The sequence below is a fragment of the Anas platyrhynchos genome, chromosome 2 (assembly GCF_047663525.1).
Source record: "Anas platyrhynchos isolate ZD024472 breed Pekin duck chromosome 2, IASCAAS_PekinDuck_T2T, whole genome shotgun sequence".
Classification (NCBI taxonomy): Eukaryota; Metazoa; Chordata; class Aves; order Anseriformes; family Anatidae; genus Anas; species Anas platyrhynchos.
The window spans coordinates 112,290,266-112,303,778 of record NC_092588.1 but is presented as its reverse complement, the minus strand read 5'-3'; the positions used below and the strand labels follow the sequence as shown (position 1 = coordinate 112,303,778).

Below are 13,513 nucleotides of genomic sequence, written 5' to 3'. Positions count from 1 at the left end.
TAAATACCATTGCTTAAAATAACTGTTGCTGAGATTTTGGTTTATTATGTGTATGTCTGCAGGATGTGCAGATATATGAACCTATCAAAACAAATCACCTATATTAAAATTACAGACATCAAAATACAATAGTCAAGCTAAATAAAGTTAATAAAAACAGCTGTTTTTAAAACTTTATCCCAAAGGCCAGAAGCAAGAACCAACAAGCTTGAGCAAGAGCAAAATGTTACATTTCAGTCTAGTTTTACATTGACAGTTTACATTGACAAATAGCCCCAAGCCAACCATCACACAAATAATACACTGTCTATATAAGTAGGAAAAAGACAAGAACAGTTTTAAAAGAGCTGACCCATTCAATCCAAGACAAAAGAAACAAGAAGTACTAATATTTATATCAACCACAAGGAGTAGTGATCAAGATATATAAATGCATATGAAAAAACATAGCAAGAAAAGAAAGAAGCTTCTCATCTGCTACAGTCTGATGAGGAGTGCACAACTTTTTAATCTAGCTTCATGAAATAAATATTTGTCTTTTGGGAAGAAGTCTTTATCCTATAATAAAGATAATAATGATCCATGATTAGAACCTGAGTTTAGACTAGAGTATGAATTCAAAGGCTCTAGATGACCTAATTTCAAAGAAAGTAACAAACAAGAAAACACCACTGCAGAACAGAAGCTTCTAAATGTACAGCATATTTTAAAGCCAAAAACCTAGATATGCATGTTTGAACTAACAAACTGAGAATTTTGAGGTAATTAAAAACATGCAATATACAAGTCATTACACAAGTCTACAAGCAATAAAATGGCAATATAGTTATTACAAGAATAAAAACCAAGTGAAAAATAACATGCAATTGCTTCACATACTTGTTGTTCCAGTGCCAGAGAATACATTAAATAGATGAAATGCTGCAAGGCATAGCATCTTGGTTTTACTGAGGCAGTGTTGATATTTAAGAGGCAGATAAGGAAGCACTATAAACGAGCTAAGTACAGAGGGAGTAAATTTAATGAAACTGACAGTATTCTCTCTTTGTTCTGTTCAAAACATAAGACCCGCATACGTACCTAAGATTCCCAGTTTTAGAAAATGGATCGATACATTCATCCCTTGACAATATCCGATGGGAAAATAGTTTCTTTTCAGGGTCCAGAAATCCTTTTGGAAGAAGATGGCACAAGGTCAATACTCAAGACACTTGTTCCTTTGTAACTGTTCTATATAATTCACCTATTTTAATCTGTGCAAAGGCAGTTTAACAATCAGACAATTTTAAGGTAAGAGATTATATATAGAGTAAAAGGTAAGTACAGTACATCAAATATTCCCAACTAATACAGTGGGATTCATTTTAAAAATCCCATCTCGTTTTCTTTCAATGTAGCAACAAATTTGATATGAAAGTAACTAATTTGTGACATCCAAACAGATTAGGCTGAAAGATACAGCAGGTGATAGATACACACTCTTTTTGTAACTTACGTTTAGACCTCAATAGTAGTTTTTTTGCTTGTCTTTAAAGCTAAATGCTCTCCCTAGCTCATTATGCCTAGGGACTGCAGAGAAGTCTCACAAGATTTGGCAGTGTGCTGCAATACTTAAGCACAATGGGCAAGTTAAGGGACGGTTTTAGCTGGAGCTCTAGCATTTGTAGGTTTTAAGTTGTACCTTTAACGCTACTTTAATACATTCACATATAATGAATATATCTCAGAAATATTTAGGCTTGATTGCTGTTACTTGTCTGACTATACTCTTAAAAAAGGAAAAAACAAGAGAAGCTGTGCTAGCAGACTTTAAAGCAAAGTAAAATACCATTATTTAGGAAAATGGTGACTTAGGTGTACAAACACACATGCACATGCTTCTGAACCTATCCTCAAATAATGAAGTTTATCTTCATGAACAGATGTCACAGCTACATAATTGCATGCTAACTGGGATCTGTAATTTCACCAAATTTACTCTGAAGCAAGCATTAACTTCTCACTATTCTTATGAAAAATACAAGGCAGTCAATACTTACTTAGGAACAATTTTTAAGTTTTTATTTTATTTTATTAAATGGTGGCCATCTTATAGCCAGAAGCAGAGTTCAGAATGACTACTGACTCTAAGGACCCACATTTTCTTTCAGGGAGCTTTGAGGTTTTCCACACACATCCAACTCCTTTTTAGAAGTCCAGCTCCCAAGGGGTATGTTAAGTTGGGTCTTCAGAAACAGAAGGTATAGATGAAAAATAAAAAAAAGTAGTCACTTCTGCAAGGTTGATCTTGTATGTATTTAATATTACTGTGGAATTGGAATAACTTAAAACCCATAAAAGCAAGAAAATTCCGAGTTAAGGACAGAGGTTCAACCTTAACTCACCCGACTATGCTTAAGAATTGCTGCAAACTCGTAGAATCATCCCCTGTAGTGAGACCCTTGCAGTACCTAGGCATAATGAATTGAGAGAATTAGCTACAAAGATTTATTGCTGTAAACACAGATATTTCGACAAACTACATTAGCTGTCATACAAGTTGCTGTTCTCCCCAGCCAGATTCTCTTCTGCTAATTATCTGAATACAGAGAGAGCCCCTACAGTAAAGTGGACTGGAGGGTACTGATTAAATGGCAGAACCAAAATGAGGCATTTAACTGCAGTGTTGTTTGGCAAAAACTGTTTAAAAAAATGGAAATTGAATAAGAAATTCCAAACACAGAAGCCCTTCTTACTGCTACGGCTTACAGATGAAGTAGTGTTCTAGAGCTATCCAGGTTGGCTTTAGTAAAGACTTGCCAAATGTAGTAATTCCTCTGCCTCTCCTCACCCCCCAATTCACTGAAAATACACTGAGGATATGCATAACCAGAGACCCACAAACATCTAAGCCCATCTTAAAAGAGGTGGGTCTTTCAAAACTTATGATTTGCAATCATAAGCCAATTAAAACACAAGTCTGAAGAAATAAAAACTTTAGATTAAAAATAAATAGATGTGGGCATGCCCTCTAAGATAAAACAATAACTAAGACTTAAGTTCTTTATTTACAAAAAAAAGCTATACTGCTTTCAGTAACAAAAAGAACTGGGAAACCCCCATTATTAAAGACTAGCAACCTTAAAATACAAGTCTTTCAATATTTTAGCGTGAAAAGATTTAGAATTTGATGATAGCATACTGGGTGTTAACCTTTATCATTAAAGCTGCAAGTTTCAAATGGATAATACCTTGCAAAATATTGGTGGTTTTCTTTAAGAAATGTTAATACAGACTGTCAAAATAGTTTTTAGATACCACTTTTTTGTGGGGGCATTTTGCTGCAAATTTCTATGACTTGGGAAGGATGAAAAGGTATCAAATACACAGAAATAGTAGAATGTTTCCAAGATGTGCTATTAACTTCATTTCATTTATTACTATCCCTTTCCCACCACCACATCCTAAAATAAAATTACAGTCACAGCCTGCTGCTTTAGTGTCAGTTCTGAATTTTATTTAATTGGAGAAGCATCAGTTTGCTCAACTCATTCCAGCAGAAGGATAAATGTTAATTAATTTCACAGTTTGTAAGCATGCTTAGAAGAATAAAAACTTTTGTAGAAGTCAAAATGATTGGTCAAAACTTGCTGTTTCAATTCAAAACGGACACCTTCTACTTATTCTGATAAATAGAGAAAGTGTGCTTTTAAATAGTCTCAGGTTTCCTGAAAACAAATTGAAGACCCTATCATTATCCTGTGACGGGATATTACTTGGGACTATTCAGTAGACTTACCTAGCAAAGACTATTCCTCCCAATTGTTTGTTTTGGAGTACCTCAGACTGTATACACAGACTTATCTAGCTGCATTTTGTATAAACCTCAGAAAACCAGACTTGTAAACAACAAGTTAAAAATAAACAAATCCCAACATACAAGACAATATTCAAAATTAAGTAGCTCATTCTGGGGAAGTATCAAATCTTAGAGAAAGGTTGAGGTGAATAGTAATTCCAAATAGAAGTGATGTAACACTAAGATCCAATATATATTGGAAGAAGCCTTTTTAAAAAATCATCTTATTTAGAACTTTTGAAGAAATTAGTCACTTTCAGTTCTGTTTAGGTCCTATGTTAGAACAAGGAAGGAACTGTTATCTTTCAACAGCATTTGAGATCTGAATAGCAGACAGTCCGTAGTGCTACATGATCTGAAGATCTTGTTCCTCTGCACTACTGGGGGGGAGAGCTAAAAGCAGGTGAGTGGGGTCAAAGGTGTTTTTAATTTGCTTTTAGTTTCTTACTGCTCTAGTCTGTTAGCAATACACGATAAATTATATTAAATCTCCTTATGTGGAGTGGTATGCCCATGACAGTAATTTGTGAGTGATTTCCCTGTCCTTATCTCAACCCTTGAGCCCTCTTTTTCAACAGGTTTTCTCCCCCTCTTCCTTTGCTGAAGGTGGGGGGGAGCTCTTGTAGTGTAGTTTAGCCACCCATTACGGCATTGGGGTGAAATCAACACAGAACCCAAAATTCAGTGGCATAAACTTTTACATGCTGCTGATGTCAGTATTAAAAGATAATTAACTTCTTATATGCAGAAGAAAAAATTAAATTGGTCAAAATAATCATATAGAAGAGAAATACTACAGGAACTTCTGGATTTGAAAATCCGAAGTTTCATGGATGTACAAGATACCACTTTGCATCAAATTAAGAAAGGGCTTATGATAAATGACTTCTTCAGACAAATGGTATTTACAAATATCTGCTAACCCCACTTAACAGCTGACAGGAGTCAATGGGGGTAGTAGAAAAGGACTGATTTGATGTCATCTAGTTTCAAAAGGAGGGAAAAGCATTCCAGGACATGGAAGCAGCAGCTCAGATTTCACAGAAAAACATAGACTGTATATAGAATTGCTGAGAAAACAAGTATGGACCTCACAAAAAAAATTCCTGGCATTTTGTTACAAGTCCTTCCTTTACGTAGCATGGGGATAATGGTAGAATATCAAGCCTACAGCTTCCTATCAGAAATCATTTAACCAATACTGCCATCAGGTGGTCTGCATATGTATTAACATATATATATTTCTCTCACTGCATCTTGGTTATGCAGGTGAGCGAGCACATGGACCCAAGGATGTATTAACTGTATCTCCATACCATCATATTTCAGCAGAAAGTATCATTATCACTGCAAAAAAAGTAATCCACTTGTGTTTCAAATGCTTCTGATGAGGTTAGACAACTTCATGAAAGCATGCAGAAGCCTGGAGATGTCAGGAAGCTACAATAGCCTAGCGTGCTCATATTTTAGCTACTTCCTCTATGAAGCAGATGGTGCAGGTCAAGTATGATGCCCTCAAAGAGACCTGTCAAGCAGTTAAGCATGGGGACTGTAGGATGAACAAAACTTTAGCTCAGAGATTAGAATAAGCAAACAAAACCAAATCACACATTCAGAGAACAGCAATCATTGGTTAATAGTAAGTGCTTTCTTATCTCTACACTTCATTCTTTTTCTTGAGTCTGAAGCATATGTGGTATGCATCTCCAGACTTTATGCCACAGGCAAATTTTGGCAAGCAGTCCATTTCAAGAAGATCAGCCATCCGCTTTCTTAATGTCAGGTATTTAGATCTATTATATAAGAAAAACTAAGTCCAATTTTGCTAAAAGAAATAACCACGCTCCACATTAAGGAAGACACTAAGGTACAACAGTGTTGTGCATTAGCAGTACACAACATATAATCCATCAGTGAGAAGGACAAAGCTTTAGGAAGAACTTCAAACAACTCAGTCAATATTGAATAACAGAAACATTCACTTGGATGGGCAGGAGAGGACATGACTCTCCTGAACTTTGTTTTGAGAAGGAGAACTAGTTGGAGACCACAAATAGGAATTACTTTCTGACTATAACAATCTCTTATATTTGTTATTATAAGCATTTTCTGTGGCATATTTAACGTGCATGAAGAATTATCTAATTAGACAATTCCTTACTAAGACCTAAGACAAGCTAACTAGGATAGTTAGCTCTATTTTGAAAGTTTGCTTTCTTGCCCAATGGCTATTTTTCATTGTGATAGTATTGCTCACTGCACTCATGGCAAAAATGACACACAAAAAAAAAGATGTTAAAGACAATTGAAGTAGATGGGTGGGGTGAGCTAGGTGAAATTGAAGAGCAGCAAGTATAGGTTGACATGCAGAGCCACAACCTAAAAACATTGTTAATCATACTGAGTTACAGGCTGTTAATATAGAACATGATTTTCACCTCAGATTTCTCTATCAAGAAGACTAAAGATAAAGTTCTTTTTTTTTTTTTCCCAGAAAAAGTTTAAACGTGGTCACACCCTTAACATTACCTTGATCCATACACTTGCATAACAGGGTAGATTGCTTTTTATGTATGTTGGAAGAACAAAACATTTCACACAATGATCCACACCATAGACTATTACTGCTATAAACTTTAGAATTTAAATGCAAATTTTCAGTTACAAGGAGAAAACATGAGTTTTTGAGCAGAATACATGAAAATACCTTTAGATCCCTCCCTTAGCCCTCTATTAAGTGCATCACAACTCCAGGACATGAACAAAACTTCTTTAACTTGATACAGAGCAAGCTTCCTCTAGTGAAGGGAAACAGTAGGTTTCTCCCCTGCTCCCCCTCTCCCCTGAAGGAGATCCATAAAAATCTCAACACAGAACTGTAGTTTTCGATTTCTAAGATAAGTAATGTTGCATATAATTATTAAATTCCATCAACAAAATATCTTAATTCAATAGGAAGGCAGTAATTGTCATGCTACAATCTGTCTCTAACTAATCAGGGAAGCAATAAAAAGCATGTCTGGTTAAAAAGGAAAAAAAGACTATTACTGGCCATACATGCATAGTGCCTAAATTCCAAGACAAGAATTCTGCTTAGAGACAGACTATTTAGGAAATATTTTCACAAAACCAAAGAACAAATACTTGAAAACAAAACACTGGAAGACAATGAATTGTATGAGTATAAAAGGCAGGCTACTGCTGAATATAATATACTACTCACCTGCAATTGTATGTGCATAAAGTCTGCTGCCAAATGTAAAAACATGCAATTCATACAGCTTGGCAATTTTTTCCAGGAATTCCTTGCAATGTGGACGCAAACGAGTATGCAACATAGGCTCACCTCGACCTAATTGGAAATGAAATATTCCCTAAAAGAAAAAGCATGTTTAATATCATCAAAATACCAAACAAAAATGCCAACATCACAGAAGTGTCCCCCTCTCATGACTTCCACTACTTTTATTCTGTTTGATTAGGCTAAAGCAAGTTTCTACCACAAGGATTATGTGGATAAAAAAATCCAAACCACATTTTTGCTTTAGGCAAAGCAGTCCAATATAAAGTTTTGCAAATTCAGGAAGCTGCACTGTTGAAATGTTTATGATCAAAATAACTTTCATTTATAAGTTTAGTTATACCACATCAATCTCAAAAATGTTCCTTGAAAAATTTCTCAGAAAGTTCACAATCTCACTTTAACTAGTACTACTGCATGGACTTCACTCAGATTAATTTAAAAAAAGTCTTAGGTGGATGACAAATAGTACATCTATGAAATTATACCATTAGATAGCAAACCAGGGAGGAACTTTGCAGAAAAAGTCTCAAATAAAAGTCTCAACATCTTTTTAAAAATGCTTTTCTTAAAACCAAGCACTTGCATATATAAAGGCCCAACTTTTCAAATACCCAAGGGTTTTGAGCTATTAAACTGAATACTCACTATTCTCTTTCATATCAATTACATTTAGGTACATTTACAGTTTGGTTTTGCTAGCAGGTATGAATAATTGCTCAACCTACTGGACGCGAGAGAATGACAGGAGAAAAGATATGAACTAAGCAACCACAGGTTGCATGACACTGAATTGGAATTTGGATTGGCATCCGTCTGTACAAGACACTGAAGACACATTCCAACATGCTTCTTGCTTTAAAGTTTCCATGTTGGAAATACTATAAACAGTAAGAGCCCCTATCGATTCAATGATAGGTGTTTAATGAAATTAAACAGCAACACCCAAGAAAGCAAGCAAACAAAACACATGGAAGAAAAAAAGAGTGTTAATACACATTCAGGGAGAACTGACAAACCTAGTAAAACACAGAATTACCCAGAAAGGGACTTCTGATGATAATTCACTATGTACATCTCACACTTGGAGGAACAAAAAAAGGTCTTATTACTAGGTATTCAGTCTGGGCTGTACAGGAAGGAAAGATGAGATTAAAAATAGCTACCTTAATTTTTTTTTGCTTTAAGCAACTAGAATGGAAAAGTGAAAAGTGACACATTAATGGAAGAAAAAGCTGTCAATTTAAATGAGGGGTGGGGGAAAGGAATGTATTTCAGAAGACATTTTTAATTTTCTGTTATTCTTCAGATACCAAATACATACCTTATTGGACATTTGTTGACAGTGCTGTTCAGTAGTATGGATCAATGTTTGGTCCAAATCAACCATAAGCACTAATTTTCGATTTCGGTGTAGTCGCTGTTGATCTTCTCTTCCTAATTGTTCAGCTTGCTAAAATGAAATATTCACAGGCTAAGCTTAATTTTGAAGAAATAAACTAGGATTATTGGTGTCTGTACATTGTGAACTTGAGAAGAAATGTTGCTACAAGCTAACTACAAAAGAAATAATGCTTCAACATAAATGAAGTGATCACAGCCACATCTGCGATTTTTCCTATAAAAATAATATTCCAAAGGTCTATACTAACCTATATGATACTAACAACTTTTAAAATTGATTAACTCAATAACTAGCTTTCTATATATAATAAGTAAACACCAAATTCATTTAAGGCCAAGATTCTTGAGACTAGCAGTTTTGGGGTAAAACATCTTCATCATTAGTTCTGAAAACTTCTGTTATAAAACGGCCAAACATAATATCCATTAAGTATAATGCTGTTGACAACTTTAGGTTGAGGTTTAAACTGAAGGTGCTAATCTAAACCTAAAGTATATGTATCTTCAAATATTTTAATCATGTAGTTCTAGCAAGGCATTGATTAAAAAGCATTTTCCTGTAAGTTTGATTTTTTTTCTTTTTGAAACTTTCAAAGTAGTGCATTAAGCTCTGTGTTCACTTTAGTCACTTCTAATGGCAAGTCGCAGTACTAGCCACCAGACAACTAAACATAAAAGTGGAGCATTCTCAAGCAGCAGGTGTCAAGCACAAACTGCCCTTTGAAACGCTCCTCTACAATGGGGATGGCTTCTAGCTGCTTGTATCTACATATTTATTCTCATTGGCATGCTTTAAAGAGCTACAAGATAAAAAAACAACATAAAAAGTAAAAACACCACAAAAAAGTCCGCATCATGTTGGTAAGAAAGATGAATGGGATGCCCATCGTAAAAATAAACACACTTTTTCCTCTAAATAATTTGACATGAATATTTTGGTAACTCATCTAAATGAAATATTTGAAAAATAATGAAATAAATTTTAAATAGAGGTAAACTGTAAACAAAGTATCTTGACTGTATTTCAAGGATTAATTTCACTGAAATGTGTGTTCACCCTGATTAAGGACTTTGCAAACTTTGAACATATTTCAGATAGTGGAAACAGAATTTTCTGCTAACTGTCCATTCTTCAAGACAGAAATATTAAAGTTGTAAGTTTTCTACCTACTGTCGCAGAAGTGCCATCTTTCCACTGCACAGCCCTAAAATAACCACTGTAAAACCTGATACAATCAATCTACCTTAGGGTAAACACACAAAAACCCTGGGCTACAGATGTTCATCACCAAATTTCTCTTCAAAAGGAAGCCGAATATTTTATATAAATATATACAACATTGAAGAAGCTCCTATAACTAAGCTTCTCAACAGTGGAGCTACAATGAAAGGTACAAATAAAGGAAAGCATGACAGTACTTACCTCAGAGCTCACTTTCAGTTCTGGGACACTATGAACCATAGACACAGTTGCTGTGGATAGCGGTACATTCTGTTTTCCGTTCTTGCTTTGTATCCTAATCACAAAGGGAAAACAGACATCAAAAGAGCAAAACTGGTGAAGGAAAAGTTCAACACACTAAAACCTGTAGTACCAAACCAGTCACCACCAAAAAAAAAAAAAAAGGTTAAAAAGAGCTACTTTGACTAATATGCTCTTTCAAATTCTTGAAAATGTGGGTTACTGGGGGGGGGGGGGGGGGGAAGGATGAAAAGACCAAAGAAGCTCTCCATAAAAACCTTGCCAAAAAATTCGTTGTAATTAGTTATGCTTCATATAACCTTGTATAATGACACTAAGGTTAAATAAAAGGCATTATGTATTGAGTATTTGAAAAGTTATAAGTTAAGTGTAACTACTAAAGTTAAAACTTATTCTCCTTTTTTTTTTTTTCCATAATCATTCAGCAAACTATTGCCTACTCTTCTCCAAGCCAGACTACGAAATAAATCTATGCAAATGATAGGCAAAGTTACTCTTTATGTGTAGCAGAGTGACTTACATGTGACTGGCTGCTTCAAGAAAAGCAGCCAAAAAACCTTATACATATGCCTCCCTTTGGCACAGAATGGTATACTATGTGTGAATTATATATACACACTCATATGAACATCTGAATGATATAGAAGTGGATATGTATTCAGACATGTGGAATTATATCCTCTCATATACATGATTATGTCTATCTATACACACGTACATGCAAATATGAAGTTCCTTGAAAATGGACCAAGTAACTCTATATAGCTTCAGTATTACTAGCTTCCAACTAACACAAAAATTTGTTGCAAAGTAATACCCAATTCAAGACTATTTCTGGTCCATCTACACTAAAAATACTACTGTACAAGTTTTGCAGCATGTGACATGCATCATTTAATTTTTCCATGTACCTGTCCAACCAAGGACAAAATTCTTTTAATCTCTGGCTGTTGATCCAATATAAAAGCCAGTGAAAACAGCTTTCACTCACAGAATCATTATGGTTGGAAAAGACCTCCAAGATCATCTGGTCCCACCATCACCCTACCACTAATGTCACCCACTAAACCATGTCCCTAAGCACCACATCCAACCTTTCCTTGAACACCCCCAGGGACAGTGACTCCACCACCTCCCTGCAGAACCTGTTCCAATGCCTGACTGCTCTTTCTAAGAAGAAATTTCTCCTAATTTCCAACATAAACCTCTCCTGGCACAACTTGAGGCCATTCCCTCTATTACTACCACTGGTTATCTGCAAGAAGAGGCTGACCCCCAGCTGCCCATACCTTCCTTTGTGGTAGTTGCAGAGAGCAATAAGGTCTCCCCTGAGCCTCCTCTTCTCCAGACTAAACAACCCCAGTTCCCTCAGCTGCTCCTCACAGGACTTGTGCTCCAGGCCCTTCATCAGCCTCATAGTCCTTCTCTGGACATGCTCCGTGGCCTCAATGTCCTTCTTGTAGTGAGGGCCCCGAAGCTGAACACAGTATTCAATGTCAGGCAGGACTTGCCTTTCATAAACCCATGCTGACTGCACCTTATTCCCTGGTTGTCCCGCATATGCTGTGTGACTGTATTCAAGATGACCTGTTCCGTCACCTTTCCTGGTACTGAGGTCAGGCTGATAGGCCTGTAAGCAAGGAGTAGCAGGTCTGTTTCCACCTAAATCATGGGGGATTAGTTCTGCTCCCCGTCCCAGATTTCCAAGTCAGAAGGCTGAGTACCCCATGGGCAAGTGGTCTGACTACTAAAGACAGATGTAAAGAAGGCACTGAGAACCTCAGCCTTTTCCTTATCCTCAGTAGTCATGTTCTCCACTGCATCCAGTAAAGGATGGATGGAGGTTGTCCTTGGCCCTCCTCTTATTGTTAATATATTAAAAAAAGCTTTTTTTTTTTTTTTAACCACAGGGGCCAGGTTGAGCTCATGCTGGGCTTTAGCCTGTCCGATTTTCTCCCTGCATATGCTGGCAACTTCCTTGTACTCTCCCCAGCTTGCCTGTCCCTTCTTCCACCGGACATAAACTCTTTTTCTCCTGAAGACTCAGCAAAAGTTCCCTGTTCAGCCATGCAAGCCTTCTTCCCCACTGGCTCATCTTACAGTACACAGGGACAGCCTGCTCCTGCAACTTGAAGACTTCCTTCTCGAGGAGAGTCCAGCCTTCCTGGACCCCTCTGCCCCTCAGGACTGACTCCCAAGAGACCCTCCCTACCAGTGTCCTGCCCTCTGGAAGTCCAAGGCAGCAGTTTTACTGACCCCCCTCCTGACTTCAGGAGGAAAATAGAACAGTTCAGAATACTTCTACTTCAGAATAGAGAACTCTACCATTGCGTGGTCACTCTGCCCAAGACAGCTCCAACCACATCTCCCACCAGTCCTTCTCTGTTCATGAACAGCAGGTCTAGCGGGGCACCCCTCCAGCAGGCTCACTAACCAGCTGAGTCAGGAAGATATCTTCCACAAACTCCAAGAACCTCCTAAACTGCTTCCTCTGGGCTGTATTGTATTTCCAGCATGTATCACTTCATGAAAATAGTGCCACATAGTTTACAAACAAGATCCTGAGGAAAAAAAATATTTTTCAGCCATGTAGGGGCTTGAAAAAGACAGTCACAGGAAGATATGCTTCTACTGTACTGTAGTGTTTGGAAGCACTACCTGTATCCAGAAATAAGCAGTATTTCACTTGGCCCATACAAATGAACCTAAGAATTGTGTAATGGAAAGGATGCCCCATTGGTTAACACCTGGCATGCTGGGAGTGAACTATCTACACTCACTTTTCTTCAAGCAAGAAAAGCATTGATGCTTTTCCACTGCCTTCTGATGTGTAGGTTCAGCAGACCTAATACATTATACCAAATATATAAGCCATTTTGTATAAAATGAGGATGCTCTCTGAAGCAAAGTAGTATTTAACTGAGAGAACCGAATACACTGCAAACCCTGAATTCATGTAGATTTTTATGAAATAATAACAGTACACCAATATTTAGATATGACAATATCCATTCAGGACTGGCAAAGCCCTATTTTGCAATTATTGCAATTGCTACCTTTTTGTTAGGGTTGTTGTTTTGACAAATGCTCATCTATAAAGTATTAGCAATCAACTTTTCATTAGAAGTTACACCCTTCCATTAACTGGGCTATGCAAAGCATAAAAGTTTAAATATTTGGTCCACTTTATCTTGTTTATGGTATGCAGTTCACAAAATAATTCCTAATAATGACTATGAATTAAAAAGAAACCAAAGTACTTCCTACCAAATTGAATGATCATGCACCATTAATTTTTAAAATCCATTCTATCATTCAGTCTATTTTAGAAAACAGATATTGAATTAATAATTTGACATGCATAAGAAAATTCTCTTTACCAACTGTACTAACGAGAGCAAAAGAAAAATAAAATCATCCTTCAAATTTGCTTTTTTGGCTTAAGGCTTAAATTCCTTCAGATTCATGGCAGAATATTTTACAAAAA

At 36.4% G+C, this 13,513-nt stretch overlaps 1 protein-coding gene across 1 annotated transcript in view; it reads right to left on the bottom strand.

Moving 5' to 3' along the window:
- The window catches only part of CTDP1 (CTD phosphatase subunit 1), an 87,395-nt gene that overhangs the window by 59,496 nt on the left and 14,386 nt on the right, over positions 1-13,513 (bottom strand). Inside the window, exons 3-6 of the mRNA XM_027451192.3 lie at positions 9,967-10,060; positions 8,464-8,592; positions 7,062-7,212; positions 1,081-1,171 (exon numbers count right to left, since the gene is read on the bottom strand). Coding sequence (XP_027306993.2) covers positions 1,081-1,171; positions 7,062-7,212; positions 8,464-8,592; positions 9,967-10,060 — 465 coding nt within the window. The remainder of the gene's footprint in view (positions 1-1,080; positions 1,172-7,061; positions 7,213-8,463; positions 8,593-9,966; positions 10,061-13,513) is intronic.